The sequence below is a fragment of the Bacillus rossius genome (genome assembly GCF_032445375.1).
Source record: "Bacillus rossius redtenbacheri isolate Brsri chromosome 4 unlocalized genomic scaffold, Brsri_v3 Brsri_v3_scf4_1, whole genome shotgun sequence".
Taxonomy (NCBI): Eukaryota; Metazoa; Arthropoda; class Insecta; order Phasmatodea; family Bacillidae; genus Bacillus; species Bacillus rossius.
Genome location: NW_026962010.1, coordinates 5,220,398 through 5,239,473, shown reverse-complemented (window position 1 = coordinate 5,239,473; position 19,076 = coordinate 5,220,398). Strand labels below are relative to the sequence as shown.

Below are 19,076 nucleotides of genomic sequence, written 5' to 3'. Positions count from 1 at the left end.
ACAGCATCACGACCTAATCGACTAAAACTCTTGCCTTAAAAGGACTCGGTGCCATTGTTCGAAGAACAGGGTCTCCGGCCGAGTGAGCCTAAACACGACTACCGACTTGTTACCATTTAGAGTGAGCTTCAACTTGAACACATTACAAACTATCGGACTCGTTACCACTGGAGAGAGGCATAGCCTCCGCCAGAGTGAGCTTCGATCCTACTTTCGCTGTCGCTTGAAAACCGTCCGCGCCCCGCGCCTATGCCAGAACAATCCTCGGTTGTTGAAACCAAATAATTTACAAACACAACTAACCAGGACAGCTGAGCCAACCTCCCTCCCCACCACTACGCGCGGGTGCTGTCACAACTTAGAAACACACAAGATAGAATTTTATAAGTTGTATGTTTCTAAGTTATGATAGTTCTAAGTTATGTGGTTCGGCGCTGTGTGTTTCTAAGTTATGGCAGTTCTAAGTTCTGATTTTCTAAATTATGATACTGTAGTTCTAAGTCATGACTTTCTACGTTACGAAGTTTGTGTGGTTCTGCGTTTCGTGTATCTAAGTTACGTGTTTCTAAGTTATGACAGTTCTAAGTTGTGTGTTTATAAGTTGTGATATTTCTAAGTTATGACTTTCTACGTTACGAAGTTTCTAAGTTGTGTGGTTCTGTGTCGCGTGTTTCTAAGTTACGTGTTCCTAAGTTATGATCGTTCTAACTTATGACAGTTCTAAGTTACGTGGATTTTTTTCGAGGTTTCTAAGTCATGACTGTTCTAAGTTGTGTGTTTCTAAGTTACCTATGTGTGGTTCCCCTGGGCGCGGCCTGCAGCGCAAGCATAGCCTGACAACCACGGCTCGTGACTGCGCGAGCGCGAGGCATGCGCATGTGCATGTGCATGTGCATGCCCGCAGCGCACCGCCCGGCCCCGCGGCCGTCGCGAGATGACGTCATCTGCGCCGGGCGTGAACAGAGGGAAGCCTTCTTTTCACAGACGAGAGAGCCAAACTCCCGATCGTGCATCTTCGGGATTTTTTTTTTTTGGTCTCATTGTAACTCATGATAACTAATGGTCAATTAGGTTAGGTTAGCTACATTATAAATACTTTAAATATTGTGGATGGTTGGTTATATTAGGTAAGTATAGCTACATTAAAGATACTGTAAAATCATGTAGGTAAACGGTTTCCTAGCCCTGGATAGCTACATATTAAAAAGTTATTTGCTAAGCAACCATAAAATGATTTTACAGTATTTTTAATGCAGCTATACTTTTACCTAATGTAACCAACCATCCACAATGTTTTAAAGTATTTATAATGTAGCTAACCTATCCTAATCGACCGCAAAATTTAATGCCACACCGGTTTATACAATGAGATTGAACGGGGGAAAAAAAAGCGAGCATGAACTTCGGGGAACTTCGGGTGTGGCTCTCTCGTCTGTGAAATGAAGGCTTCCCGTGAACAGAGCAGCCAGCCCAGAGTCCCGTGAGTGAAGTCCCCAGATGTGACTTCAAACACCCTGTACATTAATGAACATTACCTTCGGTTTGTTAAATTACTAACCTTACTTAGTAGACAGCCAGCAATATATTTCAAATTAAGAAGAAACACAAACATTTATTTATTTCCTTGAGTCTGTATACAAACATGTTTAATAGTACTACTTTTGTGCTTGTAGAAATATAAAATTTAACATCACATCAAAATACTCTTTTTTAAACATATGTGACACTTTTTACCGAAATATTTAACGCATAAATGGTACATATTTTTTCCCATGTAACAAGTAAATTCGAAGCGTGGTTTGACGTAAATAATCCAGTAATATAGGACTTTTATACTCTCGTTCAACTATCAGTTATGTAATCCTTGTTCTTAAACATTTTTATAGAAGAGGTTAAAAATTAAAAACAAATTATATATAAGTATAAATATATTAGTTGTCTACTGTTCTTCGCGTATTTCTTTACAATTTTGAACAAATTATGAACTAGAGGAATTAATTAAAAACAAAGCTTCTAATAATACACAAAAAGTTTTTTATAGCTTTATAAGCGTAATTAACATAAAGCATTTTTAACAATAAATTTCTTATATTTTATTAACCGGACCTATATAATACTCTCAGTACGTAATTTACTATACACACAAAATACAAATTTGTCTCAGTGATACAGTAGTTTTTGTAATCATTTTTGTAGCGAAACATTTTGAAGAAAATTGGCAATACTCCAAGATATTCATATTTTTAAGTTAGTTTGTTCTATAAAATTCTCTTCCCGTCAATCTCTTTAAGGCAAACACATGCGTAGACCCAAAATGTTTTAGAAAAATGTTAGTTAAAACCCTGTTACACTGTAAAAATATCTCTTCAAACTTCATTTTATTTTGACCAATTTAATAGGAACACCACCAAAAACGTGGTATAGGAAGGCAAAATTATTTATTCATTAATTAATCAATTATGAATTATTAATTAATTTTCATCAAACTTGTAAAATATGACAAAGTTTAATTTGTTCAGGATTTTTTACAGAATCAACTAATCAATTTCAGTAGAAAAAAAAACTAAAAACTTGTACATTTCCATCATAACTTAACATTATAGTAACAAAATACAACAAAGAGAAATAAATTAATTACATAGACATTTTATGTTCGCATGAAAGATACATACACTAATTGAAAAACGAAAAAAAATACCATAAAAGAACTTATTCTGTAATGCATTAAAATACTTTAAAAAATAATCATCAACCAGTTATGATTTTTGTTCATTTAATGTTATCCTTCACTGTGATTAAAAGTGCAAATTTAAACTTTTATTTCATGTTTAACTACGACAGTTTAGTTGAATAAGTACATCTAAATTAATACATTATACATTTATTCAAATATCTTTTGTAAAAAAAAAACTATAAGTTTAGAACTTTACTGTCAAAAACAGTTCTAGCCGAGTTTTTTAAAACTTTTGGCATTGCATAATTTACATGTCAGTTAAATGTAAGAATGTATTTAAATGAGAGTAAATAGATATCTGCTTATAAACCTCCAAAAGTCTTGTACGTATCACAGTTGTCTTGCTTGGCGTCTGTCATGTCCCCCTGTGTGAATTTCGCGGTGACGTCTTCATTCGTGATCAGGCCTCGTCTCCGGGACAGCACGAGGTAGAACTCTGGAACAAACCATCACTGCACACGGAGGAGCACGGCGGCAGAGTGCTGAGACATGACAGCGAGCGGCAGAGTGCTGAGACATGACAGCGCGTGGCAGAGTGCTGAGACATGACAGCGAGCGGCAGAGTGCTGAGACATGACAGCGCGTGGCAGAGTGCTGAGACATGACAGCGAGCGGCAGAGTGCTGAGACATGACAGCGAGCGGCAGAGTGCTGAGACATGACAGCGCGTGGCAGAGTGCTGAGACATGACAGCGAGCGGCAGAGTGCTGAGACATGACAGCGAGCGGCAGAGTGCTGAGACATGACAGCGAGCGGCAGAGTGCTGAGACATGACAGCGCGCGGCAGAGTGCTGAGACATGACAGCGCGCGGCAGAGTGCTGAGACATGACAGCGCGTGGCAGAGTGCTGAGACATGACAGCGAGCGGCAGAGTGCTGAGACATGACAGCGAGCGGCAGAGTGCTGAGACATGACAGCGCGTGGCAGAGTGCTGAGACATGACAGCGAGCGGCAGAGTGCTGAGACATGACAGCGAGCGGCAGAGTGCTGAGACATGACAGCGAGCGGCAGAGTGCTGAGACATGACAGCGAGCGGCAGAGTGCTGAGACATGACAGCGCGCGGCAGAGTGCTGAGACATGACAGCGCGTGGCAGAGTGCTGAGACATGACAGCGAGCGGCAGAGTGCTGAGACATGACAGCGAGCGGCAGAGTGCTAAGACATGACAGCGCGCGGCAGAGTGCTGAGACATGACAGCGCGTGGCAGAGTGCTGAGACATGACAGCGCGTGGCAGAGTGCTGAGACATGACAGCGCGCGGCAGAGTGCTGAGACATGACAGCGCGTGGCAGAGTGCTGAGACATGACAGCGAGCGGCAGAGTGCTGAGACATGACAGCGCGTGGCAGAGTGCTGAGACATGACAGCGCGTGGCAGAGTGCTGAGACATGACAGCGAGCGGCAGAGTGCTGAGACATGACAGCGCGTGGCAGAGTGCTGAGACATGACAGCGAGCGGCAGAGTGCTGAGACATGACAGCGCGCGGCAGAGTGCTGAGACATGACAGCGCGCGGCAGAGTGCTGAGACATGACAGCGAGCGGCAGAGTGCTGAGACATGACAGCGAGCGGCAGAGTGCTGAGACATGACAGCGCGCGGCAGAGTGCTGAGACATGACAGCGCGCAGCAGAGTGCTGAGACATGACAGCGAGCGGCAGAGTGCTGAGACATGACAGCGAGCGGCAGAGTGCTGAGACATGACAGCGCGCGGCAGAGTGCTGAGACATGACAGCGCGTGGCAGAGTGCTGAGACATGACAGCGCGTGGCAGAGTGCTGAGACATGACAGCGAGCGGCAGAGTGCTGAGACATGACAGCGCGTGGCAGAGTGCTGAGACATGACAGCGAGCGGCAGAGTGCTGAGACATGAGAGCGCGTGGCAGAGTGCTGAGACATGACAGCGAGCGGCAGAGTGCTGAGACATGACAGCGCGCGGCAGAGTGCTGAGACATGACAGCGCGCGGCAGAGTGCTGAGACATGACAGCGCGTGGCAGAGTGCTGAGACATGACAGCGAGTGGCAGAGTGCTGATACATGACAGCGAGCGGCAGAGTGCTGAGACATGACAGCGCGTGGCAGAGTGCTGAGACATGACAGCGAGCGGCAGAGTGCTGAGACATGACAGCGCGCGGCAGAGTGCTGAGACATGACAGCGCGCGGCAGAGTGCTGAGACATGACAGCGAGCGGCAGAGTGCTGAGACATGACAGCGAGCGGCAGAGTGCTGAGACATGACAGCGCGCGGCAGAGTGCTGAGAAATGACAGCGCGTGGCAGAGTGCTGAGACATGACAGCGCGTGGCAGAGTGCTGAGACATGACAGCGAGCGGCAGAGTGCTGAGACATGACAGCGCGTGGCAGAGTGCTGAGAAATGACAGCGAGCGGCAGAGTGCTGAGACATGACAGCGAGCGGCAGAGTGCTGAGACATGACAGCGCGTGGCAGAGTGCTGAGACATGACAGCGAGCGGCAGAGTGCTGAGACATGACAGCGCGTGGCAGAGTGCTGAGACATGACAGCGCGTGGCAGAGTGCTGAGACATGACAGCGCGTGGCAGAGTGCTGAGACATGACAGCGCGTGGCAGAGTGCTGAGACATGACAGCGAGCGGCAGAGTGCTGAGACATGACAGCGAGCCGCAGAGTGCTGAGACATGACAGCGCGCGGCAGAGTGCTGAGACATGACAGCGCGTGGCAGAGTGCTGAGACATGACAGCGCGTGGCAGAGTGCTGAGACATGACAGCGCGTGGCAGAGTGCTGAGACATGACAGCGAGCGGCAGAGTGCTGAGACATGACAGCGCGTGGCAGAGTGCTGAGACATGACAGCGAGCGGCAGAGTGCTGAGACATGACAGCGAGCGGCAGAGTGCTGAGACATGACAGCGCGTGGCAGAGTGCTGAGACATGACAGCGAGCGGCAGAGTGCTGAGACATGACAGCGCGTGGCAGAGTGCTGAGACATGACAGCGCGTGGCAGAGTGCTGAGACATGACAGCGCGTGGCAGAGTGCTGAGACATGACAGCGAGCGGCAGAGTGCTGAGACATGACAGCGCGCGGCAGAGTGCTGAGACATGACAGCGCGTGGCAGAGTGCTGAGACATGACAGCGCGTGGCAGAGTGCTGAGACATGACAGCGCGTGGCAGAGTGCTGAGACATGACAGCGCGTGGCAGAGTGCTGAGACATGACAGCGAGCGGCAGAGTGCTGAGACATGACAGTGCGTGGCAGAGTGCTGAGACATGACAGCGCGTGGCAGAGTGCTGAGACATGACAGCGCGTGGCAGAGTGCTGAGACATGACAGCGCGTGGCAGAGTGCTGAGACATGACAGCGCGTGGCAGAGTGCTGAGACATGACAGCGAGCGGCAGAGTGCTGAGACATGACAGCGCGTGGCAGAGTGCTGAGACATGACAGCCAGCGGCAGAGTGCTGAGACATGACAGCGCGTGGCAGAGTGCTGAGACATGACAGCGCGTGGCAGAGTGCTGAGACATGACAGCGCGTGGCAGAGTGCTGAGACATGACAGCGAGCGGCAGAGTGCTGAGACATGACAGCGCGTGGCAGAGTACTGAGACATGACAGCGCGTGGCAGAGTGCTGAGACATGACAGCGCGTTGCAGAGTGCTGAGACATGACAGCGCGCGGCAGAGTGCTGAGACATGACAGCGAGCGGCAGAGTGCTGAGACATGACAGCGCGTGGCAGAGTGCTGAGACATGACAGCGAGCGGCAGAGTTCTGAGACATGACAGCGCGTGGCAGAGTGCTGAGACATGACAGCGCGTGGCAGAGTGCTGAGACATGACAGCGCACGGCAGAGTGCTGAGACATGACAGCGCGCGGCAGAGTGCTGAGACATGACAGCGAGCGGCAGAGTGCTGAGACATGACAGCGCGCGGCAGAGTTCTGAGACATGACAGCGCGTGGCAGAGTGCTGAGACATGACAGCGCGTGGCAGAGTGCTGAGACATGACAGCGAGCGGCAGAGTGCTGAGACATGACAGCGCGCGGCAGAGTGCTGAGACATGAGAGCGCGTGGCAGAGTGCTGAGACATGACAGCGAGCGGCAGAGTGCTGAGACATGACAGTGCGTGGCAGAGTGCTGAGACATGACAGCGAGCGGCAGAGTGCTGAGACATGACAGCGCGTGGCAGAGTGCTGAGACATGACAGCGCGTGGCAGAGTGCTGAGACATGACAGCGCGTGGCAGAGTGCTGAGACATGACAGCGCGCGGCAGAGTGCTGAGACATGACAGCGCGTGGTAGAGTGCTGAGACATGACAGCGCGTGGCAGAGTGCTGAGACATGACAGCGCGTGGCAGAGTGCTGAGACATGACAGCGCGTGGCAGAGTGCTGAGACATGACAGCGCGTGGCAGAGTGCTGAGACATGACAGCGCGCGGCAGAGTGCTGAGACATGACAGCGCGCGGCAGAGTGCTGAGACATGACAGCGAGCGGCAGAGTGCTGAGACATGACAGCGCGCGGCAGAGTGCCGAGACATGACAGCGCGTGGCAGAGTGCTGAGACATGACAGCGAGCGGCAGAGTGCTGAGACATGACAGCGCGTGGCAGAGTGCTGAGACATGACAGCGCGCGGCAGAGTGCTGAGACATGACAGCGCGCGGCAGAGTCTTGAGTCTGGACAGTTTTCACACAACCAGCGCAGATGACTTTTATTTCAGAGCTGCTGCATTCAGGGCTTTCTTTGCTGCTGAATGTTTTTTTTTCTATACCCCTTCCCTTCTCGCAAACAATTAGTAACACCTTTTCAATCGTGCTTTAAAGAATTTACCAAGCCTTTTACTGCAGCTATTATACAACGTGTAATTAATATGGAGAGTTTGCACTTAAATGGCATTTAAAGAAATTGATTAAGTAATTTCCTTTTAATTTGTCATGTATTTTATGTGTTTATATAAATTGAGCATACTTTCAGGTGTAACTTACAATATTAAGATACCAATTAGCATGTCTGGCTCGTATTCACAAGGTGATGTTTTTTAACCCAACAGGTGGTGGTTATGTTTCAAGGGTATTCCATCCCCTCTCCTCGCGATTGCTGGTGACGTTTCTAAAGTAGGTCTCCCCGTTTAGTTTTCCTCAAACTTGCAATAAATTGTCAATAAAGCTATGTGCCAGCATTAAAAAAATCTAGTAATATACTTATTTATTATGAACTTAAGCAAATAGTTGTTATTAATTTACAGAAACATATTAAATCAAACATATATGTAAAGGATTGCTCATATTTTAATTATTATTCTAAAAAATGTCAATGCTGCAGATCAAGAGGCAGGTAGCATCCAATCAAGAATCTGGTACAAATATTTTAGCACAAATTGAAAACCATAATAATTGTTAATATTTTATTAACTCTCCAGCCTTACTAGTAAATAAGTATACACTCTATTGTGAAGCTTTAACTAGTGACAAATATCAAGCAAACGTAATTGGCCAGTCTAAACCAATATTATAATTAAAGAAAATGCTGTTTTTCCGTTACAGCATCGGTTTTTGTTCTTCGTATTTGTTGATAAATATTTTTTCTTAGTTTTTATTCTGAAGTCCACCTGATCATAACTACTAGGTCATGATTTTGAGAAATTGACTTCTTTAAAAGGAAATTTAAAATGTGCAGAGAAATAATCTCAAAGATTTATGTTACAAATAATTTAATTTTGTTATAAAATGCTATTTAAAAATTTTGTCTCAGTCTATATGCTTTTCTTTTACCCGCATTAACATTTTAAGTTTGAACTTGCTAGTCATTATTTTTCATTTGGAATTTTTAGTTTTTATAATTCTACCAGCTGAATTCTATTTGTAAAACAAATATTTATTAAGTGTAAGATATTAAGTTGGTTTTTTTAAGAAAGTTTTAGTATGTGTTCAAACACCATCAATAATAGATGTGTGTGTAGCGATATTCTGAAGTTGAACCAGAACTACTGTCGTTTGTACTCATATGTTGAAAATAGTATTGTTTAAATTGCCAAAATGAAGATTGGTTTTTAAATTTAATACATAACTGGACGTCTGAGTGCAACTCATATAAGCATATTGTGCTGAATATTCATCGTGTGAACGACCAGTTTAGTGATTGAAGAAAATAAACATTCTTCATCTTTAATACTACATAATATTGTTTTTGGCAACAAGAAATGCTTCGAAATGGACAATCACTTTTATATATTGAATAGCTAAATTAAGAGTTACTACTTTTATGTTATGATGGATGTTCTCAAAGTAAGGTCGGTTCGGTCACTAAAAAATTGAGATGAAAATTTATTGACTGTTTTAGTTTACTACATATCTACTTCACATTTTCACATAATAGCCAGTCATTTCCAAGCACTTTTCGTAACGCTCCACCAGTTTCTTTAACACGGAGATTGCTGAAATGTTTACCGGAGATGTTTACTGAGCGCCTGTTTCAGGCTACACGCACTGCGTATCGGTAGTCCGTGATGCCTATGGTCAAGGCTACCGTTTCATTTCCAGGCGGTGAACTTCTATGCAGAGGAGCTAAAGAAACTTATGCAGCGTTACGAAAAGTGCTTGGAATTGAATGGCGATTATGTGAAAAAATTAAGTATATATGAATTAAACTAAAACTGTCAAAAACATTTTCTCGCCAGTTTAATTTTTTTTAGTGACTAAACGGACTTTATTTTAATAATATCCCTTGTATTTGAATTCTGATGGTCTTTTAAAGAAGTGAAATATCTGTAAAGACCTTTTCTACTCAATGTCTTCAAGTTTCTGTGTTTAAATAAATGCTGACGAGCAGAACACTCTCGCAAATTGCTGTATTCCTGATTCAATCGTGAGTGTGCAAAAAGGCTTCTATTGAACGACATATACTTACTCATAATAAGAAGGACGACTAATTTAATACAACGATTTAAATTCGTAAGTATTGATATAGACGGCATGCACAGGTTTAAGTGTTTTTGTTAAAAGTGATTATTAATTATTTAAAAAATTATAGTATCCAAATTCCAGCTTACCATTGCAAGCTCTATAATATTGCTGTAAACTTAGGGCAACTTACAAAAATGAATTATGAATTTTATACATTTTTAAGTTATTTAAATTTTGTAAATGTACAATATACTTTTAATAATTTTGCAATTGTTAGTTCTTACAGTTAGTAAATATTTAGATTCACATGTTCGTTGTTTAGGAGTTGGTTGTTCTAGCGCTGGAACTAAGAAGCCCGCTATATATTTTAGGTAATATAAAAAATTGGCAGGAACTGTCATTTTAATTTATCTGGGTTTCAGCCTTGTCAGTGTTTTCCTTTATGCGGTGAACCAGCGCCCACTGCCTGCTCTCCCGCGCATGGTTTGTCAAGTGCTTTTATCCTGTGGACTGCACATTAGTGCACCATATCATGGCTGCGCAATGCATTAACCTAGATTCACCATTGTAAAAATATCACGAAAACCGCAATCCAAATATGGACCTTACAACAATTGCAGTGTTTAGCTGGTGGGTCAATAAGCATATCATTTGCAAATTGTCCTATCGTGTTAGCCCAGTCCTTACCTGAATCGCTATCCTCCCTGCATGTCCGCAAGACAGCCCAGTCATTGTACTTCTTGTTGAGCAACCAAGTGTCCAAGTTATGTTGAACGAGCTCCGAGAACATGTCATCACCTGAAACATTCAGATTAATTCATAGAGATTTAACTGTAGTGCATAGCAATAAAAATATTAAATCGTTGGCAGTAAAATTTGTCTGGCACAGAAAACGATAAGAGATGATTTTTAAAATTCATAGGCGTGCCCAAGATTTTTTTCTGGGGTTGTCGATCCAGATTGTTAAGAAAAACTCCATGGATGGCAATAATAATTCTTTATAATAATATATAAAAGACCGTAGACTTTTCATTTTCCATTTCTTTTTCCATTAATTTATTCTACAATGTGACCTATAAAAACAACAAATAAATATAGTTATAACTTAAAAGTTAAAAAAATATTCGAACCTAAAAATTAAACATCCTGATAACCTGGAACTTGGGGAACACGTGTGATATTTTAATTATGTTAGTTTATGTAAGGAAAGCGGTCGTTGACTGACCTACCTGGGGAAAAAAACACTAAACAAAATAAAATTTTAAACTGGAATAAAACTTTAACTTAGTAAAAAAATATCTTCAAACTTTGATTTTATTCCAATAAATGTATTTATTTCTTAAGTAAATATATAGAATATCTGGAAATTATTATTTTTTAACCTGGGCTATTTTAGGTTTGTATTTTGTATGCAGTTTTTATTTCAATTCACCTAAGTAACTTTACATTACTATATTTAATACCAATACAACCTTAATAGAAAAAAATACATAAAATAATTAAAGTACTTTCCCTACTGTTGCCAAAATAATTAATTAATTAACCCAAATGTCCAAAGTAGGCACTTTACAAACTTATCCCTAGTAATTTGATGTTGGCAAGCCAATAAAATTGACGTATAATTTGTTTGTAAGGGTGTTAACAATTAAAGTGCAGTAAAACAATTTTAAAAAACAAGTTTTAAAACTAACCTCTTTTTATGCGCCACGATTTAGAAATTGTTTTAGTGGAGATTAGCCAAATATATTCTCTGTACTATACTATCATATTAATATGTATTAAAATGTTAAAAAAGTGTGTTGGAAGATGTAATTACGATCACAGGGCCAGAATTTTAAACTTGTCACTCGTAGAAGTTAAAAAAAAAATGTGTGCGCTACAATTAACGACCTAGCGATGACTGATCTACAGAACTCCTACGCATTGAGCTGAGGCCACTCAGCTACTGACTCAAACACAACTTCACGTCGCGTCGCACACAATATGGTCCGTTTCACCTAAGGCGGGAAACTCAAGTTTCAGTTTTCCATTGTTTGTAACTGTCGTTTAAATTTACGCATCTCGCGATAATCTAACGTTTTTCTTCATGCTGTACGTACAATATTTAAATGAATTCACCTGACTTCATACCACGACCAATAAACTTTTTTTTTCTTTCGTGTTTTAACATTTTTGTGAAGTTTTGTACGAAATTAAATCGCAGTGTTGCAATCACTTCTGCTACCCACTTTCCAATTCTGTTAAGAAGCAAAACTAAAACATAATACAAATTGAGTTGTACTGATTATTCAATCACCACAATTTTAAAATTGAGACTGACCAATCACGAAGCAACCACTGCGACTGGACTTTGTTTACATTTGTTCACCAATGGGGCTGCTTGGTGACGTCACATCCCTCGTAGCTCGGTGCGGAACTTCAGACATTTTCTTCACTTTACACTCTTTGTTGGGGGGGGGGGGGTTGTGAAGGGATGGTCTGAACCCCCAAAACACTCCGCCTGGGTATGCCTATGTTAAAATTACTTTTATGACACTCACATATCTTTCTGGTAAGAGAAGGGAACTCAATTTTCAGTGAGACTAATAAAGTACAGTATAATATATGGGATGGCAATTCTTTTTTTGAGAAATTTCCTTACTTAATATTTCAATTTTTAAATAGTCCATAACATAACTCAAAATCAAGACCATGGGTACAACGTATGCTCCTCAATCATATTCTCTCTCACTAAGGTTGTGAACAGCAAAAGTGAATTAAAAATTTCATTAACTAAGAGACGAAATATTTAGAAGAGGGGAAGGCAACTGCCCATTGATTACACCCGTTTATGGTGTTGTTCAAAGTTTTGGGCGGAGCATACAGTTTAAGAAAAGAAAAACCATTATATATATTTGTTAACAATAGAGCGGCATTAGTTGATTTTTGCTGTTGTTATTAAATTAATTTTTCAACTTGAATTTACATGTTGTGATAATTATAAATTTTATGGGGAGTATGTTACATAGAAGTTACTAGAGTAGGATTTCTAAGGCTTTTTGGCAAAAGGAAGTCAATCAATTGTAGGCGCTACAATAGCTGAAACTGCGAGTATTGTTGTAGCACGATAAAGCTGCGTGTGTCTCATGGTTAGAGACCTGAAAAATTCGCGGGTTCATTACGTGCTATGCTAAAATTCAAATAATTATACCTTAGTGCTGCTTCTGCCATTGGTCCACTGTTAATCTGGAGGACTGAGGGCCAATTAGAGACCCTCACTCATAGAAGTGTCGAATCACAGGCCACCCAGTCGTGACGACTCACAAGTCAGCAGCCAATGAACAGTTGGCATTTGCCCGAGTGTGTAAAGGATATTGAAGTCTATCCTAAAGGTAATTGAACCCGCTAATTGTTCCGGTCTCTACTCATGGTACATAAGACAAAAATACCGATAACTGTGCAGCGAAATATATGGAGGGAGTTTGGTCTGACCACCCTTTAGCGATCAGGACGGTCAACCGTAATTGAGGAGAGAATGGACGCCACTCAGCGAGATCAATAGAGCTGTCCAAGTATACTCTCCGTGCGTCTCCTCGAAGTAGCAACTCCCCAGTCCGGAGTGGAAGAAATGTCGCACAAGAGACTGCACTTGAATTGCTTTGTTTTCAAAGGGCATCAGTCAGTATATTGACGATTTTCAATTATATGTTTCGTCCCGATCAAAAAACGTAGACCTAATGATTGATGTAGGAAGGGCATCGGTCAGAGCATCGTGTGGGTAGTTACATGCATTCAAAATGCAGGATGAGTTTGGAAAATTCCTCTGCACTCAAAAAAAGTGAGTGATATTAGACGTCTGATAAAATATGTACCAGAGGAGTAGTCTCAACTGTACAAAGACCTATGGGATGGGCCAGTGTCTGATAAAGACAATGATGTGTAGTGTTATATTATGTGATGCTTAACGTGAACTTTACTAAAGAAAAATTGTTATACACATTGTCTATACTGTTTAATATTTAATGGCACATTACATTGGTATTTTGAGACAATGGTAATATAATTTCATAGTAGATGTTATTTTTATCTGATTCCTGGTAAGAATTTGTCTTTTATGTTAAAAGGGCATCATTTTATGATTTTCAAAATTCTGTAGAAATCTATATTATTCATTTAAGCTATTGGTGCATAAAAAAAGTGTGAGAGTGCATCTGAGCATAATATTACTAACAAAGAGTTAATTTTTATATTATGTTTTATCATTACCTTCTATATAAAGATGACAAACTTTGACCATTAATAAAATGATTACTTACTGTTTGCCGGTTTCCAGAAACTCGCTTTTAGCTTGCCTTCTTTGCCGCTTGACTTGGTTGCCTGCCCGCTGAAGCCATCCCACTTGTTTCGTCTGAAACACAGCCCAAGCTATTGTACATTACCAGTACCACTTGTTTCGTCTGAAACACAGCCCAAGCTTTTGTACAGTATTAGTCCCACTTGTTTCGTCTGAAACACAGCCTAAGCTATTGTACAGTATCAGTCTCACTTGTTTGGCCTGAATCCGTAATAATCAAACTAAATTGAGAGCAGAAAATTATTATTATATTAATATTATATAAAGACATTCTGTAGTATATTTAGTATCAGCATTGCACCCGTGCGAAGCCGGGGCGGGTCGCTAGTTACTTAATATTTGCAAAATAATAATCACAGGTGAAATTTGTTGTGCTGCTTAACACCCCCTTATGCTCCTGAAGTCCTTGTTGGACTGTTCACAGTTTTCCAAAAACGTCAGATGCCAATAAGGGATCTAAGGGTCTTGTATGGATTATCCATGAGTTCAAGGCCATTTAGAACTTTGCAAGCTGCCGATGTAAGTTTACTTACGTGCTGTCAAAGTACCTCACGCTCCAACTAACTGAATTGTTGAACCCAGCGTGAACCAATACTTCTCCGCATGAATATTTCTCCAGGCCGTTTGTATGCTTCAAGACGTACCACGTGCCTTCCATCTGGAACAAGTCGATACATATCGCAGTTGCAAGTTAAAGAAGGAGCGAAGAGGCACTTTTTCCTAATAATTTTGTGCCAGTTGTATCGAACGTGTTACTCCAACACACGTCATTACTTAAAATTATTAAATCGGAGATGGTAAACATCTAGTGCGTAGTCTATGTAAATCTTGGAGTTGCCATTACATTAAGTAACCGTCAGCTGTAGACTATACATGTATGCTAATAACAAAACTGTAAGAGATTAAACGTCTGTAGTTTGGATGTAATTATAAAACCTATTGAAAAAGGCTATTAATTTTTTTGAAATCACATATAAGGTTCTTAAATTTTTTTGTATGTTTGTCTGTGTGTATTTTTGTCAATTTGTTCCGGAAGCAAACGGAAACTACTTGACGGATTGGAATGAGATTTTTTTTAAATGATGCCTATGGCTAATTTTAACACAAGGCTATATATATATATATATATATATATATATATATATATATATATATATGCACACACACACATACACGCATAAACAGAATTCCAAACCTAAGAGGGGTAAAAACTGTAAAAACTGTTTTTAAAATAATAGACCATATAGCTGTTGGTATTCATGCTAAATAAAATTTATAAGGCATCATTACTAAACATACCCAAATATCATAACTTTTTTACAATTCTGCAAATTCTTATATTTTAGGGGTGTTAAGAAGGGTGAGTTTAATTTTAAGAAGGAAACGCAGATATTCTAATTCACCAAAACTAGAGGCAAAAAACAAAGTACAGCATGCAGGCAACGCGCTGTGACTGCCCTTGAACTTTGTTTATTGACATCGCGAACGCAAGTCGCACAGAAGGTTTGAACGTGAAGGCCAAATCAGTGGGCATCATTCGAATGCGCTGAAACAGCACATCTTCTCATTTACATTTACCGTTAATAATTATTGTTGCTTCGATCACACTTGGCATCAGTTTTTTCACGGAAAATCTGGTTCCGTTGCATAATTTTGGTGTGTTCAAATTCGGAAGGAGCAATATTATTGAGCCAATTTTCTACGTCAGTTTGTGGGGTGGTATTCCAGGTGGCTCCAATAAATTGTGAAATTTTATTTAATTACGTGGAATACAAATATCATTTGCCTACAAATAAAGAGAATAATAGTTATCCATAGCTGCAGTACGCGGTGCTACATGACAGTGTGGTGGTCATAGAGAAATGACACACAATTAATGTTTGTATGTCTATGACCTATGATGTTCTGTTTATCCATGGCGATTGGTCAAACGGTTTCGGAGTTTATCGACTTCATACACACCAAAATCCTATTTTATATATAGATATAGTTTAGGGAATAGCAATAGCATTCATTAGTCTTTAATTCAATTTTTGCCTAGATGTACAGGAAAATACCAATTAAATTAAATTCTTGCAATTAATTCAGCTTTAATACTACAAAAATAAGCCAAACATTATAATCACAAGTGAATAACTTGATATGTATTAATGTAATTCATTTCACATTACTCAATCTGAAATCTTAGCGTACACATGATGTACACTGTATATTATAGAGAAATTATTTTCCAGTTTTATTTTACCATTTTTCATAACACAAGTTCTACAATCACGAGCTTGTCGCAAAACTCTCAAGTTTTTTTTACATAGGCCTACATTAAAAAATTCCCTTTGTTTACCCTAACTTCACAATACACGTACAGCATAGTTGCGAAGTAAAATTTAAATAAAGTAATTGAAATTTTTAACAATAAAAGTATGTTCAACATTTTACAACATAAAATAATCAAATAACTTTGTATATTAAGATAGATTTTATTATAAGCCTGCTGTCTTGAGTTCTGTGATTATAGTACATACTTCAGCTGTGACAGATAAATTCACCAGCCCTTTGCGAGGTATGTAAGTAGTATTAGGTAGTTTCAATCTAACTACGACGTCTAATAAAGTGATTCACTTACAACTACTTTCTTGAAATGTTAACGAATAATATAATGAAAACCATTCACACCACTATATTCATAGTTATTAACAGAGGTATTTATTGTTAGGATTCCTCGACGTTTCTGCATATTCTGTATCACAGCCACACAACAGTCTTTTATCTCGCGACATTAATTTTTCTGAAGTTCACGTACTTGAATAGAAATATATGTACATATCTATTGTCACCATCTAGATCCTCTAAACCAGTACCTAAGTTTACCACAAATGGAAATGAAATAAATCCACATACACCGAAATGAGTCGGTAACATAATATAACAAATAAAATCACTTAATACAATACAAATTGAATTATTTGTACCTAAATAAAACTAAATAAATAAAATGAAGTAAAATTACATGAAAAAGCATCAAAAGAACCCATTTATAAAGAAATAAATGTACTTAAATAGAAACTAATTTCAATTCATTTATAAAGAAATAAATGTACTTAAATAGAAACTAATTTCAATGATTAAATGTAGAATTGTAACGAAATAAATCAAAGGAAAGGACTGAAATGTGTGATAATGTTTCGCGACATTAATTTTTCTGAATTTCACGTACTTGAATAGAAATAGATGTAGATATCTATTGTCACCATCTAGATCCTCTAAACCAGTACCTAAGTTTACCACACGGCCATTGGAATGTGCTAAGGAATGGTTATAAACTTATTTTTAAAGTTGTTATTTACAGTTAATTTTTTTATCTCATTTAATTGTTTTTAGCAATGAAGCTCTACTATAATTGCAAATCAGCTTTGCTTTACAGCTCCAGCATCTCTTTGAGCGAACTGTTGGCTGCACTTCCCACCACTGTGCATTTGAAATTTAAATTTTTGCTTACATTATCGTCTTTTATGTTTGTTTTTTGTTGTTGTTGAGAATTTTAGATGTTTTCGAAGAACTTCCAAAAGTAGACTCATTCTTGACGTGGCAAGACAGAGATATTTTCCCCGGTTCCGTACAGCACTCAGTACACGTCGTCTTCAAAGACTGCTGCTTATAGTGGTCCAAGCAGATAATCTAATGCTCTGCGGATCTACACTATAGTTTCTCAGGGCATGGCCAACGACATAGTCCCTCTTGCCCGATGCCCAGTGTTCACCTGGCCTGGTCGGGGTTCGTGCCCTGCAGTTCATGGACTGCGGAACTATACTTTCGCAAGGACAGAACCGCTTTCTCCGCAGACACATTTTTTCAAAGCTTAGAGAGTAATAAAAAAAATATGTGTTCTGTCTAAGGGTTTGTCAGGTGACTAATTATGATTAAAGGTTTTTGACGTGACAACGTCTCATAAAACGATGAACGCCGGCTGCACGCACGAAAACAAAAGCATGACTCATTGTCACGTTCCGCCTGAGCCGAACGTGCTAGAACCTGCCAACCACCGTGCGAGAAAATCTTTTATAATATCAAACAGGTAAAGGCGGGCTTTTGAAAAGCAGCAATTAAAAAAAATTGATTTATTTGTCCAATTTTCGTCATTTCAAATTAACAATTTATTGACATTGATTTGATTTCAGTTTATTTTTATGTAAATAATTGTTCGTGATTATATTTAAACAAATTATTTAAAATTAAATTTGGCAGAAACTGTAAATAGTAATTGAAAATTAAAAAAGTATGCAATTTTTTCATCAATGTTTTCTTATGACTAGAGACCTGCAAAATATGCGGATTCATTCGGTGGTAGGCTAGAATTCAAACACATATACCTCTTAGATAATTTTGCTATTGGCTTACTGTTCATCTGGACGAATTTCAACCAGTTATAAACCCTCAACCAAAGAAGGATCGAATCACCGACAAACCAGCTGAGACGACTTACAAGTCGGCAGCCAATGAACTTGCGTTATTTTCCCGTGTACAGGGGTATGTGCAGTCTATCCTGAAGGCCATCGAAACCGCGAATTTTGCAGGTCTCTACTTATGACGTTATCACGTGAAATGATCGTCCGTAAAGCGACTTCACAGACCAATGACACCTGGCATGTGGCCACATGGTGCTTGCGAGGCGCAGGGCCTGGCCCAGCGCAGGCTGTGTTACCTTGAGCAGCTCGAGCTGGCGAGGGGTCGGCTTGTCTGCGCACTTGGCCGCGCACAGCGCCGCGAGCAGCAGAGCTCCGAGCACAGACGAGCCAGCCATGACTCTGGCCCGCCATGTCTCTGGCCGGCGCTCTTATCACACACGCCTCCCCTCCGGGTCATCTCGCGACCCGCCGCCGTCAGCTGGAAACACCCGCTCGCGACAACAAACATTTCATTCGGTACACAACATGCATTCGCACTGTCAAAGTAATAGAGCCATATCTCAAAAAATGTGAAATTGAGTTAAGATTGCCAATGGAAACAACATCTGCCAATCTTACCAATCCTAATAATGCCATACCTGAATTTGGAAAAATAACGGTCGAAACACGATTTTGCGATGGAAGCAAGTCTGAAATTTAACCATGTTATTGCAATAATATAGCCTCTTGTTTAATTGTGTTGAAAGTT

At 40.6% G+C, this 19,076-nt stretch overlaps 1 protein-coding gene across 1 annotated transcript; it reads right to left on the bottom strand.

Annotated features, from left to right (window-relative positions):
* Positions 1-1,592: 1,592 nt before the first annotated feature.
* Positions 1,593-18,742, bottom strand: LOC134541483 (uncharacterized). The gene is made up of 5 exons (XM_063384968.1): positions 18,625-18,742; positions 14,459-14,583; positions 13,888-13,979; positions 10,280-10,390; positions 1,593-3,170 (listed from the first exon to the last, which is right to left on the bottom strand). The coding sequence occupies exons 1-5, from the start codon at positions 18,721-18,723 to the stop codon at positions 3,037-3,039; spliced, it is 561 nt and encodes a 186-aa protein (XP_063241038.1). The 5' UTR covers positions 18,724-18,742; the 3' UTR covers positions 1,593-3,036.
* Positions 18,743-19,076: the final 334 nt, after the last annotated feature.